This window comes from Nannobrachium achirus, assembly GCF_963921795.1.
Source record: "Nannobrachium achirus genome assembly, chromosome: 18".
Classification (NCBI taxonomy): Eukaryota; Metazoa; Chordata; class Actinopteri; order Myctophiformes; family Myctophidae; genus Nannobrachium; species Nannobrachium achirus.
This window is the reverse complement of record NC_137825.1, coordinates 53,654,063-53,679,990: the sequence shown is the minus strand read 5'-3', so window position 1 is coordinate 53,679,990 and position 25,928 is coordinate 53,654,063. Positions and strand designations below refer to the sequence as shown.

Here is a 25,928-nt window from a genome sequence, read left to right as displayed (position 1 = left end):
TATTGAAAAAGGTATCGTATCGATTCAAAGGTGAACGATACCCATGCCTATATTTAGATATCTGATATTAATTTAAACAGTTATGAGACCCAAAATGGTGATTGGTTATTTGAGGTGGAATTCCCCAAATAGGCTACAATGAAGAATTTCTCCTGCCGAAACAAAGAAAGGAATTGAAACCGCTGTCAGCAATATTTTAACTATGTATCTGTCCCTTTAGCAAAAACAATGATTTGTGGTTGTCTGGGTGGCCTAGACAAAAGGCCACCCAGACAACCACCCAGACAACCACCAATCATCTGACCCGAAAGTGAACTGAGAAAAGAAAAAAAAGGAACTGAAATCATACGGCATGTATTTCACACGTATTTCATTGCACTTTCGGTGCGAGTTCTGGCACCCATGGAGCGTCAGGGAGCGGCATGGCCGTTCCTGGTGGTCACGTGGTTTCCCTTCCTTATTTGAACTTGCAAATACGCGTTCAGACAAACCACAAATCATCTGACCAGATGATCAAGTGCTGTCAGTAATATTTTAACTGTGTATCAGTATTTGTCCCTTTAGCAAAAACTGTACTTTTTTTTGTTAAAGACAAGGAACTTGCAAATACACCCAGACAACCCACAAATCATCTGACTGAAAGTTACCCGAAAACAGTGAACTGAGATAACTGAAATGTGCAACATACAGCATGTGAAACTTGACTTGAAGTGCATTTTAAAAGTTCTGTGAATCATTGTTGCATAATTGTTTGCTGTCTTGCCTTTATTATTGACAATAATAAAGGCCTGACACTTTTTGTTAGTTTTCTTTTAACTAAATTATTGATGTAATCTATGTTTGCATTTTTTTATTAGCAGCATTAAACTGACAGTACTAGACTTGGGTCTGGGGCAATTTGAGCCACTTGACTTGACCAATTCTTTTTTTAATAACTCATATTTGTATGGCCCTTTGCCATAGATGCTTGGCATGAAGGCAGAGTACATTTACGTAGCTTTTATAATTGTAAAGGTTTTATCAACTTATTGCAATAATGTAAACACACAAAGGTAAATCCAAGACAACATGTCTGATTTATTCATGCTTGCACACATTCTTTTAACTCATACAAACACAACATAATATCTAATAAATTATCGTAATAAAAAAGACATCATAATAAAAATCATAAAATAATAAATCATGAAAATCATGATATCTAATAAATATGTTCTAATAAAAATGAGAATCGATTCTGAAACTTGCCATGTTAGAAACACGATTCGAATTCGAATCGATTTTTTCCTGCACCCCTAGTGTTTATACTACAATGTATTTTCCTAAAACAATGGAAAGCTCAATTGTTCATTGCTGCTGCCGCCCGCACACGTTTTTTAACCCTAGAAAATCCTAATTATTTACAGTTAAAAAAGAAAGAAAGAAAATAAATTTAGCAGTGCCCACCCAGAACTTGCTTCGGTGTTCTGTTCTCGCCACTGGTTAGGAATAACTAAGTTTAGGTTTTAGGCATCATTTTACTGTGGTAAATGTCATGTTGTAGAGGAGGGTCAATCTTTTTTATTTTAATGCTTGGGGAGGGTCATTGATTTTTCCCCCAATTGAGAGGGAGGGTCATGGCATTTTATAAAAGGTCTTACACATTTTCTCCAGTAACACCCCTCAATAAAAAACGACCCCTCCCTAAGTGTTAAACACTAAAAGATTTAAACACTTGGTTCATTCTTATAACGTGATGCTTTCGTTTTCATTCACGTCCTCTCCTCTCCCAGTCACACACCAAAACTGACTCCCAACTCTTAAACACACACACATTTTCTTTTCATGTCCCGCCCCCCAACCAATCACATGCTTAGAAAATGAAGGACATTCATCCTGACCAATCAGAGTCAAGTAAAAGAGAAAACACAATACACATCAAGTTAGGCTGATCTCTTAAAGTGAACCAGACCCTTTTAACCTGTGGGCTTATGAATGGACTGCCTAATGTTGAGGTTTTTGAAAATAGGCACAAATAACGCTGGGCAATTTACCCAGGGGTTACATATATATATATATATATATATATATATATATATAAAAGGCACTGTGAGGTTGTATATCTGCTATTTTCAATAGCTAAAGCATAATTCCTAGTCTTAAAATGGGTAATAGCACAGGAGGCTAAGACGGTAGAGCTACCGTTGGAATATTTCATTGAAGAAATGTTTTTTTTTTTCCTGTCATGCTGTCATGTATAGCTCTATCTAAGAGAGAGAAAGAAACATACAGACGGACAGTTATACAGAGCAGCGGAGGCGTCGAGGTATTGACTCAAATAGAAAAGGATGCGTCTGCATTGTGCATGATTGATTCATTGATTGAGTATTTCATTAGACACAAATGGAGAACAGTACAAGTATAGTCAATACAATAGAAATGTAGCACAGTACAGTTTAAAACCCTGCCTAAAAGGAACATCCCAAATAAGTCCTTTTACGGTATTTTTTTTTACGTTGGAAGTCCTTGGTATTCAATTCATGAACAATGCATGCATGTTTACGTACGCGTGTAAAGAGAAGAGAGGAGCGAGTGACTGTACGACATTTAATAATGCATTATCTCGCCGCTTTTAGAGGCTTTGTTGTTACCGAGCGATCCGAAGGCAGTGTTTATTTACGGGCACGATCCGCTCGCTTGTAGAACATGCAACAAAGCATTTGTTCCCGCACGTGTACATTGTCACCGCACCCCGCAGGAGCCCCCCCCCCCCCCCCCCCCTCCCTCCCCCCCCCCCCCTGCCGTGCCCAGGTGTAGCCTTTTGTTAACCGCAGCCCCCCTGGGGTCGGTACCCCGGAGTGAAGGATAACCAGATTTTCCGTGTCACGCCGCCATAACACAACACGACATGCATTACCAGCTGTGTCTGCGGCGTAGCCGGCGCTGAAAACAAGATCAGTCCGCCTGGAAAATCCAAATACGAGCCACATTTTAACCTATTTAGGCCTAGAATTATTTAATGCTATTGAAAAATAGCAGATATACAAGCTCACAGCGCGGCACCGAGTGCCGCGCTGCTTGAAAAAAAACGTGAAAATGTGTGCACATTTTTCAATATATATTTTTCAAAGCAAACGTTTGTAACTCTACATCTCTGCTTCTGGGGGTGTCCCTGGAACAACATGTTTTGAGATGGGGGTCCGTGGCCAAATAACTGTCATTTTGGGGGTCCTTGACATGAAAAAGTTTGAGAACCACTGATTTAGAAGTCGGGTCAAAGATCGGGTCAAAGATATTCAAAGACTTGCACACATATTCACAATTTTTCAAAAATAGCAGATCTACAAGCTCGCAGCGCGGCACTCGGTGCCGCGCTGTGAGCTTGTATATCTGCTATTTTCCAATAGTTAAAGCATAAAATAATGGTTAAAGTGGTTCAAATCTAACGCGACAAGGACGCGTTCCAGGTTTTCGAGGGATAATGTGAGACGCCACAAAGGTCAGCTAATGTACCAAATATAAATATTCATACTCGTTCGAGGGAGAGGACAATTACGGGGGCCAAAGTGACGAGACAGCCAAAGTGCTAAACATTTTATGAATATGAATCGAAGCCGGCGGAAAGCCATGAATATGTATTAAGGTTTTATCGCGGTCATCGCGCCGGCATCAACCGCCGAGATCTGCAGCATCCTCCGACGATGAATAAAAAAACTGAAGCCTCAACCCCTCTGCGGTGCGTCAAAGCATTCATTTGGATTAATTTGGTGTTTTACTTGCTTTGACATAAGGGAGGTCGGCCAGTAACTCAAAAGGCAGCTGGTCTGATCTCCTACGCTGAAGCTGTTCAGAACTCCAGCTGCTAGACTATAATACTACTTGTCCGACTTTCTTCCTTTCTTTCTTTCCATCTTTCCAGATGTGTACTTTATTTGGAAGCAACACTCCTCCCACTCCTCCCACTCCTCGCACTTGTTGGTGATGATGTCACCTAGAGCGCTGCTCCTCATTGGCTAAGGGCTGCCTTTGTACTGTAATTTTTTAGGAGAATACACTTGAACTAGAAATATTGTTCCTACGAAACAGTGTGGGCTCGCTCGTGACTATATTCTGCAGCGTGCTAACTGTCATGTGAAGCTTTTGTACTGTCTGCGACGGAACTCACTATATACATAACTGGCTTTATACTGTCTGCGACGGAACTCACTAAATAATGAAGATAACATAGTGTTCTCGACTTTCAGGCGAGCCCACGATAATGAGGATAACATAGTGTTCTCGACTTTCAGGCGAGCCCACAACAATAACTAAAATAAAAAATCTTAATCAAATAAATTGTTCTTCATTTCTTATGTTTGCCAACGTGACTATATTCTGCAGCGTGCTAACTGTCATGTGAAGCTCAACCAATACTCCAGCTAACACCTCTCCCAGATTTGTTTTCCACCAATTGCGCCTCATTGGGCCCAGCCTTTGTACTGTCTGCGGCAGAAATATGCGGCGGAACTCACTATACAAATAATAAGGATAACATAGTGTTCTCGCCCTTCAGGCGAGCCCACAACTATAAGGATTTGGTATAACATACTGGTCTCGCCTTTCAGCGAGCCCACAATGAGTAAATGATGATGATAAACACATGAAAATGAAGAGGACATGGCGTGGATTCCATGTGGATCTCTGCCGTCATGGTGATGATGTTATATTGGCATGGCAACCGATTGTGGTGTGAGTCAGAACAAAGCTCTGCACATCATACAGTAGAGTATATGAGTATATGAGGTGTGAAGAGACTCCAGGGTCCAGACTTCCACTTCCTTCCACTAAGACAACAAGGGGGTGTGTTGATGTGACTGTGTAGTGTTCTGAGAGAAAACGATGCAGAACTTTGGGAGACAAAGAACACAGGGCGATAGAGAGAGGACAAATTGTCCGGCCTCAGCAGAACCTACAGCTCTGTCCCTGTCACAGACCATGTATAGCAGCAGCCTTGACCATGAACCGCCACTCCTGGAAGGAGTGTGCTCCCGGTCTTCCCAGACCACAACCTTTTCAGGCCGCAACCCCCCAAAATAATCATATTTTAACTGGGGACCCCCCCACCCTACGAGCACTAAGAATTGAGGCATTACATTTTGTAAAACATGGTTCTATTGTGAAAATAGCAGACAACGCCTTGCACACAACGCCTCGCACCGCAAGGCGTTGTGTAGATCATCTGTTTTCACTAGTTTAGTTCATTTTTGAGCGGTGGTAAACCGCTCCTAAGAGTGGCTGTGCGTGTGTCTGTAGCCACTTTTCCTCAGCGTTTTGCCATAGCAATGTGTCTTCCTCAGCGTTTTGCCATAGCAATATGTGTGTGTGCGTAGCCATATTACATCATATTACATCACCAATTATCTGTAGCCACTATCTGTAGCAACTTTTCCTCAGCGTTTTGCCATAATAATGTGTTTTCCTCAGCGTTTTGCCATAGCAATGTGCGTGTGTGTGTAGCCTACATGTATTACATCACCAATTACCAATTGAAGACGTTATGCAAGCATGACCACCGCTCACTTCACATTGGGTAGGATTTTTTAAATGATAAATACAAAACGAACGATTTTGGACCGTTCGTTTTGTAAAACAACGACATATTATATTTATATTTATATTTATCTTGAGTACTTCCTCCGAATCCTCCGCCAAAGTACCTACTCTTCAGTTGGGTGAGGGTCTCTCCCAGCGTCCTCAGCTCCTTGGTCTTCTGCTCCACGTCCTGCTCGGTGACCAGGCCGTGGTTGATGGACGAGTTCCTCTGCAGCTCCTCCACGGACCTCTCCAGGGCACTGAGGGGAAAGCAACCCGTTACAGCAGGCTCCAGGGACATGCGGAGAGTGTTAGAGAGGCAGGGGCTGACATTTCTAAAAGGGCCTTTTGGTGGAAATATCGAAAATAGGAGACCCCCAAGCTCACCGATTCCCTGTTAAAGTTGTAGTTCACCCCCAAAATGACTTTTTTTCTATTGATTACTCATGCCATGGAGAGTAGAGTTCAATAATATTTTTTGGTTTTTGTCACATTCCTAAGACAAAAATTTGATTCGAGTAAATTTACCCCCATTGATTCCGGATGGGGACCCGTTTCAAAACGGGTCCCCATCCGGAACGAATGGGGGTAAATTTATTGTTATCACATTTTTGTCTTAGGAATGCGACAAAAAACTAAAAATATTATTGAACTCTACTCTCCATGGCGTGACTAATCAATAGAAAAAAAGTCATTTTGGGGGTGAACTACTCCAAATATGCCCTCGAGTGGCATTATTGCCAGAAAATCTCCATAGACTTCCATGTAATTTATAGTGCACAGATCATGCACGGCCATGCACAGATCATGCACCATGTTTGTGCAGGCTGTTCACAGCTTTCAAACAAAAAAAAAAGATTGGAAATCCGTTCAGGCATTCTTGAGATAATAGCCATTATGTTTTACATTATGTAAGCAAAGATGGCTGCCCTGTATGAAAGATGGGGTTGTATGGGGGGTGGAACATGCAAAATCGCGATTGAAATCATGTTTACTAGATTTAATGGGGTCCAAAAAATTTTTATTTTTTTTTTAAATAAAAAAAATAAAAAAATAAAAACATTTTTTTTTTTTTTTTTTTCTAAGTAAAAGTCGATTTAAGTCGTCTGGCAGGGAAGTCCATAGTGAGAAAGTTGATCTAAAATTCGTTTGGCACTGTATGAGTTAAGACGCCTGGAGACGTCTTACCTGGTTACCATGGTTACCAGATGAACAGGTGCCGCGGTTGGTGAGCGAAAACACTACATATCCCATGATGCAACTCGGCCGCCAGCATCATGGCGCGTCTATTCTCCATAGGCACCTATTCATTTCATGATGCAAAGAAACGGCTTTATCTCGGAATCTCCCCACACAAACGGCGAGAAGGCCGAGAGCCGCCCTTTTTCACCTGGGCCGTGACGGTAGGCCACGGTTAGGATTTTAGTTTCGCGACCGAATGTACACAAACTGACGTCCATTTTAAAATCGTCAATTTCCACAACATGCACAGGCCAAGCCACCGGGACCGAGGGGGCGCCATGGACATGGTGACCGTTTGAGGTACTGCAGTTGGGGCTTCTAATCATGAACGCGCATCTAGGCTTCTTTGCATTGACGCGCGTTCATACCGGAGGTGCTCGTTCATGAATTAGAGCCCCAGCGCGTCCATGAACACAAACTATTATGCGTCACAGAAGCATAATAGAAGCCCCACTACGTCACGTTTCAGAGGCGTCTCAAACGCGGAAGTACGCTTCATGCGCTAGGTGAGCAACTCAATGCAAGTGGACGGGCGGGGATATCCGGTGTCCTCTCTATTATATTCTTACCAGTAAGACTCCCTAATCGGGAGATAAGCGACCGTTGGTCGCTTATCTCCACAAATAGGCCAAAAGTTTGTTTTACCAATTATTACACTCTATGTGAACATTTACATCAACAAATCCCAAGTACTATGCAGAACGACCCATTTCAAGTTTTTAATGTACAACAATATTTAGAAAATAGGTCTACAAGCTCACAATGCTACGCATTGTCCTCGTCCCTTATATTCCCATAGGTTATATGGAGATCTCAGTGTTTGTCAGTCCTTGTTCATTTATGCCCATATATGGACATCTCTATATCTACTGTAACAGTCCTTGTCCCTATATGCACGGAGATCTCTTAACTGTAAGTCCTTGTCCCTTTTATGCCCATATATGGATATTCCTGATGTCATCAGTATATGAACATATATGGGCTTTCTGATATGCCCATATATGGAGATCTATTAACTGTAAGCCCTTGTCCCTTTTATGCCCATATATGGATATCCCTGATGTCATCCGTATATGCCCATATATGGGCTTTCTAATATGCCCATATATGGAGATCTCTGTATCTCCATATATGGGTATAAAAGGATACTTCAGGTCTGACATCAGGTTTGTTTATATTGGGTTGCTAGGTTTGACATCACAAACTCCATGGGCCATCTGACCTAGAAATCTATATTTGGGCATAGATGACTCATCGTGACCTCATCATGATTTCAATCGCTATAAAAGGACTCTCAGTGACATACACTCTCCACAGATAAAGCAGTCAACCAGCCTACCAGTCAACCCATTCTTTGATTACTTTGTACAACTAGATTAACTTTTCAATGGCATCCCCACTGGAATTGACCGAAATGTACGACAGACAATGCCGGTCTTATACCAGGAAAGAAGCATTTCTTCGACTCAGACCTTATCGACAGGGTTGGCTTATAGCAGCTGTCGGTAGATAATGCCGGTCTTATATAAGGGTCATTTGTGTACGGTGTGATTTGCCATGGTTACTCATTGAAGTTGAATCTCCATATATGGAGATAACCTACGCATCACACTAAGTCTGACCTCACCAGCCCATATTTGGGCATGAGCAACTTATGTCTCCATATATGGAGATATGATGACATCACACAGTCCTCAGCCGATGATGTGGCGTGATGTCATACAATACACAAACGAGCCCAGATATAAGCAGGGCAAAGGTGTGACGTGTGACGTGTGACCGACCGACCGACCGACCGACCGACCGACCGACCGACCGACCGACGGCCGGTGGAGGTTTTGATACCAGTAAGACTCCCTAATCGGGAGATAAGCGACCGTTGGTCGCTTATCTCCACAAACAATATGTCAAAATCGTCTTATCTACCGACAGATTAGTAACAAGATGTCAAAATCGTTGAAGGTTGAATCTCCAGATATGGAGATAACCAACACATCCCTCCATATATGGAGATAACCGACGAATCTCACTAAGTCTGACCTCACAAGCCCCATATTTGGACACGAACAACATATAACTCCATATATAGAGTCATATATGATACTACTGATTGCGACTTTTATGCCCAATTGCCCATATATGGAGATATCATCAGCCATGCCCTTTTATGCCCATATATGGAGATATCATCTGTCTGTCACTTCTATGTCCAAATATGGAGTTCTGTGTCAGCCATTCCCACATATTTCAAATTAGTGACATACTACAAGGGGACAAATACTCATATTTGTTGATTATTTTGGTTTCTATGGTTACCAGATAAAGATATTTCACTTTGCACAATTTGTTGATTTTTAGTTGCTATGGTTACTTGATAAAGGCCTTTCACTCGTTTGTTGATATTTTGCCACACATGATCTCCAAATTTGGGCATGGTGCACAGTCACAGTGACATCATAGCTATTGACATCACCAGCAGCGAAGCTAGCAGTGTGATTGCGGAGATATGAGCAGGGCAAAGGTGTGACGTGTGACGTGTGACCGACCGACCGACCGACCGACGGACGGACGGACGGCCGGTGGAGGTTTTCATAGTAAACTGCTCCCTGACGGTCGCAGTTTAGTGCGAAATGCAATTACCAGTAAGACTCCCTAATCGGGAGATAAGCGACCGTTGGTCGCTTATCTCCACAAATAGGCCAAAAGTTTGTTTTACCAATTATTACACTCTATGTGAACATTTACATCAACAAATCCCAAGTACTATGCAGAACGACCCATTTCAAGTTTTTAATGTACAACAATATTTAGAAAATAGGTCTACAAGCTCACAATGCTACGCATTGTCCTCGTCCCTTATATTCCCATAGGTTATATGGAGATCTCAGTGTTTGTCAGTCCTTGTTCATTTATGCCCATATATGGACATCTCTATATCTACTGTAACAGTCCTTGTCCCTTTATGCCCGGAGATCTCTTAACTGTAAGTCCTTGTCCCTTTTATGCCCATATATGGATATTCCTGATGTCATCAGTATATGAACATATATGGGCTTTCTGATATGCCCATATATGGAGATCTCTTAACTGTAAGCCCTTGTCCCTTTTATGCCCATATATGGATATCCCTGATGTCATCCGAGTCCACAGCTGATGATGTGGCGTGATGTCATACAATAAACAAACAAGCCCTATATACTGATGCGATACGATGACATCACAGAGTCCACAGCTGATGATGTGGCGTGATGTCATACAATAAACAAACAAGCCCTATATACTGATGCGGAGATATGAGCAGGGCAAAGGTGTGACGTGTGACGTGTGACCGACCGACCGACCGACGGACCGACCGACGGACGGACGGCCGGTGGAGGTTTTCATAGTAAACTGCTCCCTGACGGTCGCAATAAACCAGTAAGACTCCCTAATCGGGAGACAAGCGACCGTTGGTCGCTTATCTCCACAAATATCACAACCTCCACCTCTCACGTCATACGGGTAGCCATAGTTACACCTGGAATGTTGAATCTCCATATATGGAGATAACCTACGCATCACACAAAGTCTGACCTCACCAGCCCATACTTGGGCATGGACGACTTATATCTCCATATACGGAGATGGCCATATATGGAGATACGATGACATCACAGAGTCCACAGCTGATGATGTGGCGTGATGTCATACAATACACAAACAAGCCCTATATAAAGGGGCAATTCTCACCAGGGAAGAGAGCATTGCCTGGAATGTTGAATCTCCATATATGGAGATAACCTACGCATCACACAAAGTCTGACCTCACCAGCCCATACTTGGGCATGGACGACTTATATCTCCATATACGGAGATGGCCATATATGGAGATACGATGACATCACAGAGTCCACAGCTGATGATGTGGCGTGATGTCATACAATAAACAAACAAGCCCTATATACTGATGCGATACGATGACATCACAGAGTCCACAGCTGATGATGTGGCGTGATGTCATACAATAAACAAACAAGCCCTATATACTGATGCGGAGATATGAGCAGGGCAAAGGTGTGACGTGTGACGTGTGACCGACCGACCGACCGACCGACCGACCGACGGCCGGTGGAGGTTTTCATAGTAAGCTGCTCCCTGACGGTCGCAATAACTCTATGGCACAGGCACGTGGCTTCCGGGGCTCTTCAAAATAAAGTGTAAGTGAACGGCGGCACTCTACAGCCAAATAATTACCAAAATAATGGCATCTAATGTGTCAAAATAAATTCATCATGCCTGTTGCTAAGGCATGGCAACATGACTGGTTTCTAGCACGCACGCGTGCTAGAAACCAGTCATGTTGCCATGCCTTTGCTTTTGCTGAACTGACACCACTTTGTCTTTCCTCTGAACTCACTGCAGCTGCTGGATGAGCAGCTCCTCTTGGTTGAGGTACTTGAGTCTCTCCTCCTCCACCAGGAGGCGCTGCCGCTGCAGGGGGTCCTCCTGGGTGCGCGTGGCGTCCAGCATCATCAGGCTGAGCTCCGCCTCCGTCTGCCTCAGCAGGCACAGCACCGAGTCTTGGTTCTCCAGCTGAGGACCGGCGGGGAGACCCCGGCTCAGTGTTAGATAGTCATGGTGTTTTTTCAAGCTTTCACATTTTCAAAGTCTCACCTTAAAGAGGTGGTGCCATAGTTTTGTACTTTTTTCTGTTTTTCATGTGTCTAGGAGGTTGACAGTACTTCATTAGACCCCCTGGTGTGGTTTTTATGAGCAATTATGCATTCTCTTTTTATTTGGGTTTTTAGCTGGAGGATGCCACCTGCTGGGTCAGACGTGCCGTTCCAAAAACACACATACTTATTACATCACAGAATCATCCCCTCCCCTAATTACCATTCACCCAACACATGTGGGTGTGGCTAACTTCAGCTGGGTCACCACCCACCATGACAACCACGCATACCAATGCTGGTGGGTGTGGCCACATAAAAACATAGTTTTAACTCTTTCTGTACACTTTTTTGGAAAAAGCCTTCCTCCTAGTATAATCATAATAGTAGATAATCATGTTTTATAGAGGGGAAAATCTTGCCCCCCCATCTTTAAAGGGATATTTCACTTTAAAAAAAACATTTGGTCATTTTATCGTCTAATCAGGCTTTTATGAACACCCTGAACAGATTTTAATTTGCTTGATTCAATATTTCGATATTTGATGTAAATGTTACCAGGCCCTCCAGGCCCAGGGCCTCTCCCCACACACACCCATTGTAACTTCAAACTTCATTTTAACCATGATAGATTCATTAAAAACACAATTTTTTGACTCATACTACCCTCCTAATATTGAGCAGGTCGTGTTTTTTCTATTTTATTTTTAATAATATTTTTTTTGTATTTCATTTTTTCCATTTTCCCAAATAATTATTAGAAATAAATGGAAAAAAGTTATGGATAAAAGACAGCCTGCTCACGTATTAGGAGGGTAGTATGAGTCACCAGAAAAATAATGGGTGTTTTTAATGAATCTATCATGGTTAAAATGGAGTTTGAAGTTACAATGGGTGTGTATGTGGAGAAAAGCCCATAAGGTTTTTCCCTGTTGAAAGTGGAATATCCCTTTAACTCTGACAGTGTACAAATGGAACCAAATGAACCCTAAAGGGCATAAGGGTACTGCATAAGGGTACTGAATTAGGGCACGAATAGTGATTTTTAGTATTCGGATTATTCGACCTCAGAGTATTCAAATAGTTGAATATTCGACAGGACTGGCCAAACTAGCAAATAGTAAGTAAGCAAGAGGCAGACATTGTGAAAATAGCCGATCTACATGCTCACAACGCCTCGCAACGCAGGCGTTGTGAGCATGTAGATCTGCTATTTTCACAATATTTATCTGCGGAACCGAGTCACATTAAATATAATACCTACAATTCCAAGTGCTCGTCAGGGTTCTTATGACTTCCTATCTAGCCAAGCTTTATAAACCATGAAGAGATATATATATATTTTTAAAGAAAAAACTATAAAAAATAAATAAAAAATATGTGAATACTCGACTTCGAATAGTGACTTTGATATTCGAATATTCGAATATTTGGTGAATGCCCTAACACACGCACGCACGCACGCACGCACGCACGCACGCACGCACGCACGCACGCACGCACACACACACACACATACACACATCACCTGCATGTTGCGCAGCTGGGAGAGCTGTTTGCGCAGGGCGTTGGTGTTCTGCTGCAGGCTGTGGAGGTGCTGCTGCATCTGGGGCCGCGACACCGTCACCGTCTGGCCGGCTGCGCAGGCCGGCGGGGGCATCAGGGCCAGGGGAGCAGAGGGCGTCAGGGCTGCCGGGGGGCACAAAAAGCAGCGTTATCCTGTTCACTTGATTCTTTTTCTATACCGTTTGGTTTTGTTTTTGTTTTGAGGGTGGGTCATCAGTCGGTCGGTGCCTGACATCAGGGATCTCCATATATGGGCATAAAAGGGATACTGTTAAGGTGGTTCCCATGAAATCACAACATACAATATATTTTATGCCCATACATGGAGAATGAGATCCCTATCTCAACCAGCCACACAGATATGGGCCATGAATTGGCCATCTGGCCAGTGGTATTTATCGATGACATCAGGGATCTTCATATATGGGCATAAAAGGGATACTGGGGAATACCCATATATGGACTTACATGCTGATGTCACCTGTGATATCACCTGCGATGTCACAGTGATGTGTCAAGGGAACCAACCCATAGACTGTAAAAATGTGTACAGCCTTACACACATAAGGCTGAACAATGGAACACAGCATGGCAAGGCTTCCGGGATAAACACAGTAATCAAAGAAAAGCTGTATTCAGCATCTAACAACACAGTGTCCCCAGAGAGCATTGGTTTATTTAAAACAGGATTGGCATTGGATATAACCAATGCAACACTTTGGAGGCTTGGAGTGCAAAGGGTGTAGAGAACAGCTTTCCATTCATTGTCATTATTTAATTAAAAACAAAATATGTTTAAGCAATCTACTTAACTCATTCTGTGCCGTTTGCGTGATGTCACGCGATAAGTACTCGAGTACTTACAGTGCCGAATGCGTGTTGTCGCGCGAAAAGTAATAAATTACTGTAACGTTGAGTACATTACCGAGTAGAATGGCCGGATGTCCGGAGACGAAAATCCGCGCTGATTTGTCATCATCACGGCTCCACGAGCACACAATAGTCATCCCATAACATTGAGGTGGACGGGGGATCTCATCTTTAATGTCCATTATCTCAAAACTACACTTTAGAAGCGAAGATGGAGGCAGATGCTCGCTTATATAACACATGTATAAAAGCTCCAACGCAATCCAGCATGGCACCACGTAAACAACGATCGGTTCCGGCGCACGACCCGATGACGTCAGACCGGAAGTGATCACGCGGTGCACTTCTGGGCCTTCAAAATAAGAGAGTGCAAGTGGACGGAGCCTGCGGGAGGCACTCTGGACATCATTGCGACCGAAAATCGCGGGCACAAAATGAGTTAATATAGGCTTCAATGAAAAGCTGTCCTGTAAAACTTCGAAAATGTCACTTATGCCCTTTGCGCTCAAGCCCTCAGGAGTCGAGCCACGCATGTCATGCATAACAAGACAGAGCGACAGATATTGGGAGACTTACAATTCAGTCAATCACACAACAGATAGTGCACTTCTGGATTGAGTTGCAAGTACCCACTCAATCCATATCTATTTAGTTAAACTTGGTCCCCTCATTTTTTTCTCAACACCAAATCTTAAAAATAGCAGATCTACAGTGTAATCTCACAAAGTGTCGCCTTGTTGTGACGTGTTGTGAGCTTGTAGATCTGCTCTTTTCCCTGAACGTTCGCCTACTATGACGTGCCCAGAAAACGAATGCTAAGAGTTCTCATGTAAGCACCCTGCTTTCATCAAGGACAATCCTGCCCCAACCTCATTCACACCTCCCACAGAGGCTGACATTCCAGAGTCTGGACGAATAACATCTCACTTTTTCACTGAAGCTATTCCTCACAAAAAACATAAGTAAAATGCCTGTAATATATATATATTTTTTGGTGATCATTAGAATGTCTAGAACATGTACATATGATATTATTGTGAAAAGTATCCCCCATATGTAAATTAGAGCATGATTTATGATTTATGGCTATAAAACCTTACAAAAACATATACAGTATATATATATACCGGTATATATATATAAAAAAAAAACATTACATTTTCCTCTTATTAGGACTCCTACAGCACCATTTTTTTTTATTTTCTTTTTTCAAGTGGGGTCTTAGAGGGTTTTAAAGCGAGAAAAAAAGAATCCCAAAATGATGTGATTTTTGAAACATGGCACGCGCACCGCACACCAATATTTGGGGTGTTTCCCTGAAGTTCTGAACTGCCTTCACTGAATGTGTGTGTGCCGATCCATGCTTCATTTTATAGAAGTATCTTCTGAAGTTCTGTTGTATTCTATTGATAGTCTGGCCTATTCAATTACTCATATCTTGAAATTATAACTGCTTTTTGGAGATCACTTGACAAGCGTTTTTGACGACTTTGTCATTCATGCCACGGTCATAGCTACACCTCCCCGTTTCGTATTTATTTTCGGACCAGGGTTAATTTTTTTCCGATTTTCGTAACTGTCACCACTGGGTCCCTTGCTCTCTCTCCCTCTCCTCTCTCTCTCCTTGGCCTTTTTTTTTTTTGCGGATTTCGGTTTCCAAAACGCAACGAAAAAACGCAGCAGTGTGCAACCAGCTTAAGTTGACCAGGCGAGGGAGACAGTGGGAGAGGCTGAAGCTGGACTACTTGAACATGGCTAATTTATAAACGCTGCTTTTGAAAGCGCGTGCGACAGTCGCAGCAGGCAGCACCTCTGTGAAACCCTGCAGTCATCCTTAAGCCAAATGCCTTTCTGCTGCCTCGCCGGTTTCGGTGAATACAGGGAATGTCCTGATCTCAGCTGTGAGCAGCAAAGAAACAAAAGAATCGAGAAAAAAATAAAATAAAATAAAAACGATAGCAGACTCAGCAGGAGTCAATGCTGCTGTGACTAGTTGAGGAGAATGTGTTTGATGAAACCGGGGGAATAAATAAGATGATATGACGTCACAACAGAAATTCGCGCACGGTATATAGATTTATAGCAGCATCATACATTTGGAAATGTAACACTCTGTTGTTAACACTTCATCCTGAAGAGTCCACACAATAAAGGACAAAAATATTAAGCTTTTGAGATTCATTCCTCAAAATGCTTTCCGACAAGACTTAAAAGACGACACGAAACAAGGGGATCTCTGAAGGGAAAACGCACACAGCAAGGACGGTGTTGGTGTGGTGTCACTGTCGGGCACAAACCTCGTATCTCCAAGTTTCAAATTTGTATGTTTTTCTCGCAAAGTAAAGCCCTGCTTCACCATACAAGGCCGTCGCACAAAAGTAGTGAAAACAGCCGATCTGCAAGCACACAACGCCTCGCGGCGCGAGGCGTTGTGTGCTTGTAGATCGGCTGTTTTCACTAGTTTAGTTCATTTTTCTAAACGATGAATACAAAACGAACGGTTTTGGACGTACAAGGTTTCCACCCGACAACGGCGATATGTAAAGAGCAGACGTGGAGACACACACACATAGCTACCTTTCTTTTTTTTAGAGCGTCCAGCTAAAACAAGAGGCACAGGCAGCGTGTTAACACACAGAAGCAGCAGTGAGAAGCCAACGCACAACAGCAGTGGGAGTGAGGTTTTTATTTTTGGCAAAATAAGTGGGGAACGTTCGTCACACCAAGAGGGGAGAAAAAGGCACTTTAATCATTACTATGCGGGGGAAAAAATAAAATAAATTGCAGCGCTTAAGCAATGGACTGTGCTCTTGGGAGGAGAGATACTTTGCATGAATATCAAGCAGGCAGCAGTGGGAGGCAGGGACACAAAAAATATAATATCCCACCACACACACGCGCACACGCACACGTGCACACACTTACTGTCAGTTCCCGAGCAGTCGCTGGCTGACTCAATCTTCTCTCTAAAAGAGAGAGAGAGACAGTTAAAGCGTTTAGAGATAGCATACTGTGCCGGCTTAGCTAGCCAACGGCTATTGACGTTTGTGTGTATGGCGTGCGCACTCTGCGTAAGGTTGTGTTTACTGCCCCGGGCGTGCACTGTGTGTGTGTGTGTGTGTGTGTGTGTGTGTGTGTGTGGGCACGTGATAATACGTGCATGAGACGCATAAGCGTGCATGCGTCTTTGTGAGTTCGCTCGCCGTTGTGTTATTGTGCATTTACGCCCTCATGACTGTGCACTTAATTTAGAGTGAGACTGTGTGTGTGTGTGTGTGTGTGTGTGTGTGTGTGTGTGTGTGTGTGTGTGTGTGTGTGTGTGTGTGTGTGTGTGTGTGTGTGTGTGTGTGTGTATGCATGTGTGACGACTTGACAGTGTTGCATAATTGATGTGGTCGATCATTCATTCCTGCGTGTACAAAATGTGTACACGGAGGAATATCAATGATTGCGTCTGCACAGTGCGCTCAGCACGGCAGGTGTCTGGGGATGTGTCTTTCTCTGCACGCGTGCGTGCATGCGTGTGTGTACACATATTAATATATGAGTCCTCAATAGAGAAATGTTTTATGGTTACAAGGTTTGGGGAGTTAGGCTTACGATTAGGAAAATATTCAGGTTAGGCTTAGACACACTAGAGTCATTCCTGATTTTGTGATTAATGTAGTTTTACGATGTTGACAAGCAACGGAAATACAAGCTCACAAGCTCACAAGTAACGCGTTTGGGTCCAGCTTTTTTCTGGCAAAATATACACACAAAAAAAAAAGAATGGTATTCATGATATCGCTGTCCTAAAATGTTGATGACCAGTGTAGTTATTCAAATGAATGTGTGTGTGTGCGTGCGTGTGTGCGTGCGTGCGTGCGTGCGTGCGTGCGTGCGTGCGTGCATGCATGCGTGGCCGAGAGTGGTGTAAAGTAACTATGTACAATTAATTAAGTACTGTACTTTTTGAGGTATTTGTACTTTACTAGATTTATTTCCATTTACAGTACCAATACTTTTACTTCCACTCCACTACATCTTGGATCCAAATATTGTACTTTTACTCCAGGACATATATTTGCGAACTTTAGTTACTAGATACTTTGTGATTATCATTAAATGTACATTAACTGCTTCAACCCTATATACACTTTGGCCATTTTAAAATAGACGATCAACAAGATCACAATGCACCATGATTCTACCATAATTCAAGTTTTGGTACTTTATGTACATTTTAATACCAATACTTTTGAGCTTTTACTTAAGTAACTTTCAAATTTCTGACTTTAACTTGTAATAGTGCCCACACACCAAAATACCTAGAGTGGAATCCACCAATGCATTTCAATGAGAATGGAGCGTTTTTTTTTTTTTGCAGAAATCCTCTACTGGCATGAAACCGCTCCATTCTCATTGAAATGCATTGGCGGATTCCACTCTAGGTATTTTGGTGTGTGGGCACCCTTAGGGTGCCCTCATACGAAAATACCTAGAGCGTAGCTAGTTTTGTCGGGTGAAAACCAACAAGTAAAAGTATTGGAAATTGGAAACACTCAAGTAAAGTACAAATACCTCAAAATTGTACTTAGTACTTAAGTAAATCTACTTAGTTACTTTACACCACAGCCTACGTGCATGCGTCTACTTACGGGCTGTCTGCGTCAGGGCCCCTGCTCAGCACACTCTGCAGCAGGCCTGTCAGGCTGGCGATCTGCTTCTCCATGGCTTCCATACGCTCCCTTGACACACACACACACACACACACGCACACGCACACGCACACGGACACGCACACGCACACACGCACACACACACACACACACACACACACACACACACACACACAAACCAACACAATGCAGTGCACTGTAGGGCTGGAGCTAGCAATTCTTTTGTCAGCTACAACAATCACGAAGCAATTTTCTTTTTGTACTCTTTCAAGAAATGCATCTCTTGCATTTGAAATTGCATGTACTCTTCCAAATGACACTGCATCTATATATATATATGTTACAGTACGTTTGGGTGACTCAGTACGTTCATTGTAAGAGCGCTTGTTTTGTCGTTCACCACACACCAATCACCACCAGATGGCGACGACAGCCATTCACTAGTGAAGGCGCTGACGTCACTCGTTTGCGACTCTCTTTCTTTATTTACTAGCCTAGCTCGGCAGTGTTTAGCCATTAGCTTACTATGAGCTAGGGAGCGCTCCATTGTAGTCACTTGGACAGGGCGTTTATCGTGGGCTTGCCCAGGCCTGACGGCCTGGGCATAAATATAACGATTGCATTCACCACGGCTTCGTAACTCGCGTGGCGCTCCGCCAGCCGCGCGGCCCTGGCCTGCTCTTCGCGGCCACTCGCGCCTGCGGCGCTCGGGGGCGAAGAGCAGGACCAAGGTCCGCTGGCCTTCGCGCCGCTTGCAATGTCGTGGACAATCGAGCGGCTCCGCCTGGAGGACGTTGTTGTGGATCAAAGCGACTGCTTGTTCCGCCCCGTGCCGCACGACGAGTGCTCCATTTCTCGACCGTACTGTTTCTCTATCAAACCGTGACATATATATACATGATCATTCGAAGCTTCACCATGCTTTATCGACACAACTGTTCCCATATTGTTTTCTCTCATTTGCTTTTAATGGACAACTTGGCTTTTTACAACAAGGGTTCATATTTTAGAGTGTAATTAGAGAAAAGAAAAGTGTTCAAATGTTTTCATTTACTGCTTTCTATCGTTTTATCGATTGTGATTTCAGTGGGTGGGGGCATGTGTACAAGCGGCTAAATATGTCTTTTTAGAAACAAAAAGCTGTCGATTTCTTTTTGAATATTTACAGTAACAGTGCTGGCCCCCATAATTCACATCTGCCCATGAAAGACTGCGGTGGATCTTGGGAATGGGCTTAATTTGTCTAAAAAGACACACAGTAAATGAAAACATTGTAACTCTTTTCTTTTCTCTAATTACAATCTCAAATATGAACCCTTGTTGTAAAAAACTAAAAAAAACAAAGTTGTCCTTTCACAGTAATTCCGCAGACTCGGTGCTCAGTGAATCTAGAGAGAAAATAGCCCACATTTACTAAATATAGCACATTAAAGGACACTAGAAAATATACAGTGCACTAAGGACACTATAAAATAGAATGCATTAAGGACACTATAAAGTGTATAACACATTAAGGACAGTATAAACGCTGTCTGTCCCTGAGGGCCTTGTCCTACCTGCTGCAGTGGTGTAAAGTAACAAAGTACATTTACTCAAGTACTGTAATTAAGTACAACTTTTACTTTGCTTGGCTAATTCCAATTATCAGTACTTTTACTTCTACTCCACTACATCTCAGAGGCAAATGTTGTACATTTACTCCACTACAATTATTTGAAAACTTTAGTTATTTGTTACTTTGTACTGTAGATTTGGATTATCATTACAAAACATACATTAGCCCTATACACATTTCAGCCATTTGAAAATAGCAGATCTACAAGCTCACAATGTGTCGCGATGTGACGCATTGTGAGCTTGTAGATCTGCTATTTTCAAAAGATCAATTTGAAAACTTGTGAAAAGGGACATTCTGCATAATGAGTACTTTCTACTTTGGTACAATAAGTACATTTTGATACCAATACTTTTGTACTTTTATTCAAGTAAACTCTGATCTTTTACTTATTCTTTAACAGAGTATTTCTACACAGAAGTATTGATACTTTTACTATACCCATTTAGACCGGGAACGCATTACGCTTTCAATCCAAGAACCCTTTTTGGTGTAGCCCTACCTTTAAGTAAAATATCGTCGTTGTCGGGTGGAAACCTCGTATCTCCAAGTTTCAAATTTGTTCGTTCTTTCGCAAAGTAAAGCCCTGCTTCATCGTACAAGGCCGTCGCACAAAAGTAGTGAAAACAGCAGATCTACAAGCAAACAACGCCTCGCACTAGATCGGCTGTTTTCACTAGTTTAAATCATTTTTAAAATGATAAATGCAAAACGAACGGTTTTGGACATACAAGGTTTTCACCCGACAACAACGATATGTGAGTACTGTAATTGCCGGACTATAAGCCGTGGCTTTTTTCCCATGTTTTGAACCCTGCAGCTTATACAACGGTGCGGCTTGTATAGAGATTTTTACAGCTAACGGCCAGTTAGTTGGTTTTACAATGGTCTTTAACAAGGATGTATATATAGATTTTTACAGCTAACGGAAGCAGGAAGGACACCTGCGGCTTATAGTCAGGTGCGGCTTATATATGTAAAAATTTGTTTTTTTATTCTAAATTTAGCTGGTGCGGCTTATATTCAGGTGCGGCTTATAGTCCAGCAATTACGGTACTTTCCCCCACCGCCTGCTTTGTCCTACCTGGTCTCGGTCTCGTTGCCGAGCAGAGGGGACCCGAAGGCCCCGGCGTTCCCGGGCTCCCCTCCGGGACCGGCCATCAGGCAAAGCTGCTCGGAGCCCAGGCCCAGGCCGGCGCCCTGCGGCCCCCTGGCCTTGGGGCTGTCCCCGAACACGGAGCAGGAGGTCACCGAGTCCCGGCGCAGGCTCTGCCGTCCCGGAGAGCCCCGGCCGGGCATGGTGCCGCCCGAGTACGAATCCCTCATGTCGGGGATCTTCTGCGGGGACGAGTGCGGCGGCGGCACGCGCAGCCCCATGGCCAACATGGAGGCGGCGTAGCTGTCGTTGTATAGCTGGCCCCCCGACCTGTAAGAGGCAAAAGTTGTTATAGTTGGAAAGACTAACTATAAATGACGAAAGAAATATATACATTTTCGTTAACTGAACAAAAGAAAAAATATTTATTTTTATTTTAAATGAAGGATAACTAACTGAAACTGTATTGTGTGTTTACAAAACTAACTAAAACCAACTGAAATTATGACAAAATGCCCCTCTTTTGTTGAGTTTTTTTTTAACACTTTCGGACAAATAGCCTACAGGAGCAAATTTGGAGCACGTAAAAGAATCAACCTTGCTTTATGTCAATCACGTTTGCACACTGCCGCCCTTTTCGTATTTATTTTCAGACCAGGGTTGATTTTTTTCCCGATTTTCGCAGCTGTGGCCACTGAGTCCCTTGCTGTCTCTCCGCTTGGTCTGAAAAACGTTTTTTTGCAGATTTCGGATTTCCAAAAACACAGCAGTGTGAAAACAGCTTAAAGCCCTTTGCACACAGGACCGTTGTGTTTTTTTCGTTTGCTGCATGAATAAAACACATTGGATTTGGTGTGCAATGCTGTGCGGAATCGGCGCTGCGGATCCCAAAAGGAGTCATAAAAGGAGTGGTGAGTTTTTTACTGCATGCGACAAGACGCACGAATCGAACTGGGTTCGATCGAGAAAAAGACGCACGGCCGCAGCCACTCGTCGCATGGCTAATTCGGATCCGGTGTGCATGAGGTCGTAGAGAATCTTTGTTTTCTTTAAAAAAAATGCAATTGTCCGTTTTATCCGTGCGGATAAACGCGCCTGTGTAAAGCCTGGGCTTTACTCTGACCTTTTTGAATCATGCATCTGACAAATAACCCAAAGAAAATTAATAAAACTAATAAAAACAAGCAAACCCGCTCTAAAAAATACTTCAAACTCTTCCAACCTGGTGTAGAGGACGCCGCTGTCCATCAGCTCTCCTTGCAGAGCGGCCGCCGAGTACGAGGTGAGGGAGCGCACCGACCCGGCTCCGCCCCCTCCCCCGCCGCGGCGGTACAGGGAGCCGTAGGGGTCGGCCCTGGCCGGGAGGGGCGAGTGAGGACCGCCCCCGGCCAGGCTCAGCCGGCCCGGGTCCGGCCCCAGGCTGTAGGGGTCGGCGTAGATGCCCCCCCCGCGGGGGTCCTCCCCCACGCTCCCGCGCAGCAGCACCACGCTCCTGGAGCCCCCGCCGCCCACCTGGAACGGTAGGAACAAGGAGCGGTGGAAAAAGGGTACTCATATTTCTTACTTAAAACACTTTCCCAGCCCCCCCAGAAACCCCTGAACAGAGGTTCTGCCGAACAAATATGCTATTTATTTATAAACATGTTTAAAAAAAACAAAGCCCACATGATAACAACACGTAATGGAGTGCTCGGTACAGCGTGTATATTGATCCTTTAGAGGTCGACGTTCTTACTTTGGGGACGCGGCGGGGAGATCTCCTCCATTCGTTTCCGTGCGGCGAAGCAGGGAAAAGAGCGATAGGGAAGCGGCGCCCGAGCGTGATTGAGTCCGCGATCCACGTACAGAAACCTAGACACTCGTAATCCAGCCATGGTGGTTGTGCTTCTTGTTGATTCTCTACCCCGTGGAGTGAAGGAGGAGCTCCTGAGCCAACCATGCAGCTAGAATGTAAGTGAACGGCGCGGCCTGCTGGAAACTACGAGGACTACACCCACTTCCAGAAAGGAGGGGGGAGAAAATTTTAACCCTTTCAGATGGATCCAAGAAGACCCAGAGAACAACGGCCGATCGTTTTTTTTTTTGATAATTATCATTTATATCAAAAGTCCGGGAAAGTACGAGCGGCGCACTGGGTGGTCCGGACAAGTACGGGCAAGTACGGCCCGGCTTAGAAAGTGTTTAAAGGGGGCCTGTCACATAAAGGGTTACTGTCACTTTAAGAATCATCTTAAAAAACAAGTTAAAGTTGTACCATGTAACTTTTTTTATAAAACAAATCTTAAAATTGTCCTAACTCTTAAATCGCTAAAGTTTTAGAACACCCACTCCGTTATTTTCAGCTTCTGAAGCCTTCTCTTTATATGTTTTCTATGATCCTGACCGGGGTCCGGTTTTCGCGCAAAAATTACGTCATCATACACTATCGGCCAATCACAGCGAGGGTTATACACTGCCGGCCAATCACAGCGCATCTTGAAGTGGGGTCGCTAGCTATCACAATAGGGCGGCCATATTTGTAGGCGCCCGTGTGTCTCTATCTATACTCGGGTGAAACACTCCGTTTCTCCGGAATGCCTGAACGCACAGGAACCAGGGACCCCTCTAAAGATAGATCTCGGCGAGGTGGAGGCAGACGCGGGGGTGACGCGGGGGTGTGAGGCCCGGTCCGCGGCGAAAAACGGCCGAAAGACGCGGACGCTACTGACCACTAGTTGAGCAACTTACACAGTATAGCTTTAATATTTGTATGATGTCATTGTGGGGATGCGCAATTAATTGTCTGTATACCCTGACTGTATGACTACTTACTGTACTGGTCAGCTGTTGTTGGGGGGCGAGGGGCAGATTACACTGTGACATGAGCTTCAGACTGTTTCAGACCGTTTTCAGAGAAGCTCATGTCACAGTGTAATCTGCCCCTCAACCTCTTTAGGTGACAGTACCCCTTTAAAGGAGTAGTTCCCCTCCAAAATGACTTTTTTTTCCTATTGATTAGTCACACCATGGAGACTTAAGTTCAATAATATATTTGAACAATAAAGATTTGACAAAAAGATTATTATAGTAAATTTACCCCCATTGATTCTGGATGTGGACCCAAATGCATGGGCCTGGATGGGGAACCAAATAAGGCCCTGGATGGGGACACAAATGCATTTGTGTGAGAATCAATGGGGGTAAATTTACTTGACCCTTGACCCTAAATTTACTAAATGTATTGATTCTGGCCCAAATGCATTTGGGTCCCCATCCAGGGCCTTATTTGGTTCCCCATCCAGGCCCTTGCATTTGGGTCCCCATCCAGAATCAAAGGGGGTAAATTTACTATAATACATTTTTTTGTCTTAGGAATGCGACAAATACAAAGAAATATTATTTTGAACTCAAGTCTCCATGGTGTGAGTAATCGAAAAGTCATTTTGGGGGTGAACTACTCCACACTGTACGATATTTAAGTGGTCGGCGAATGACGGCGATTATTGGATCGTTAAAGAGTATTTCACATTATACAAGTCTCTTTCTTGATATTATAGCTTTCATAATATCGTTGTGGTTTTCATACTATATGATTGATCGTCGACAAGGGATCACACACTGCCAGATATGCAGGACGCGATCCAGCCAGACCTGACACATGGCACATTTGTGTGCTATGTGTCAAATGGTGTTGTTGTTTTCACTGTCGATTTTGAACAGACTCGTGAAGACAAAGAACGTCCCTTCGGGGTCAATACAGAGTGTCGTTATTACCTCCTCGTCGGGCTTGACGTCGCGGCGCTCCAGGATGGCGCTGGGGGAGGCGCAGAAGGCGGGCTGGGGGGCGTGGGCGTGGGGGTGTGGGTGGTGCAGCAGCGACTGCTGCTGCTGCTGTTGCTGCTGCTGGTGGTGGTGGTGTGGCGAGGAGTGGTGGGAGTGCGGGTGGGGCAGGGAGTGGGTGCTGTGGTGCGGGTGGTGCGGGGGCCCGGCGTAGGACGAGGGGCGCCCTCCGCCCGCTCCGCCGCCGCCGCCGCCGTAGAGGAGGCGGGCCCGCGAGGGCGAGCCGCCCTGCGGGGGCGAGGCGGACGAGACGGAGTGCTGCGAGGACATGGGCGGGTTGCTGAGGCGCCGGCTGGACGGGGAGTCCTGGGGCGCGTACACCATCTCTCTCTGTGGGGGGGGGGCGGGGGGGGGGGGGGGGGACATGAGGAGAGGAGACCAGAGACGTGCAGAGAATGTTAGAGAGGCAGGGGCTGACATTTCTAAAAGGGCCCTTTGGTGGAAATATCGAAGATAGCAGACCTCGGACGGTTATTTTTGGTGCTTTATACCAGTGTTTCTCAACCTTTTTTCTGCATGGGCACACTTTTCATGTCCCAAGAATCCATGGGCACACCAACATAATACGGGGGTGTATATATCGTCACTGTCGGGAAGAAACCTTGCATCTCCAAGTTTCAGATTTGTACGTTCTTCGCAAAGTAAAGCCCTGCTTCATCATACAAGGCTGTCGCACAATAGTAGTGAAAACAGCAGATCTACAAGCACACAACGCCTCGAGGCGTTGTGCGCTTGTAGATCGGCCAAAGGTCCCCAGGCACAGTGGTTGAGAAACACTGCTTTATACGCTGAACTAAGTGTAATCAAGTCAATACTGGAGATGTGGTGTTAACGGCATGGATTTCTACACAGTGAGG

General features: G+C 44.2%; 1 protein-coding gene across 1 annotated transcript in view; it reads right to left on the bottom strand.

Moving 5' to 3' along the window:
- LOC308303657 (SRC kinase signaling inhibitor 1-like) overlaps positions 1–25,928 on the bottom strand; it is a gene marked incomplete at its 3' end in the record, with an annotated part of 158,834 nt that overhangs the window by 45,389 nt on the left and 87,517 nt on the right. The window contains exons 7-15 of the mRNA XM_080748102.1: positions 25,006–25,401; positions 22,475–22,764; positions 21,241–21,582; positions 18,521–18,610; positions 16,806–16,846; positions 16,458–16,481; positions 12,973–13,133; positions 11,189–11,364; positions 5,680–5,810 (exon numbers count right to left, since the gene is read on the bottom strand). Of these exons, the coding sequence (XP_080604228.1) occupies positions 5,680–5,810; positions 11,189–11,364; positions 12,973–13,133; positions 16,458–16,481; positions 16,806–16,846; positions 18,521–18,610; positions 21,241–21,582; positions 22,475–22,764; positions 25,006–25,401 (1,651 nt within the window). The remainder of the gene's footprint in view (positions 1–5,679; positions 5,811–11,188; positions 11,365–12,972; positions 13,134–16,457; positions 16,482–16,805; positions 16,847–18,520; positions 18,611–21,240; positions 21,583–22,474; positions 22,765–25,005; positions 25,402–25,928) is intronic.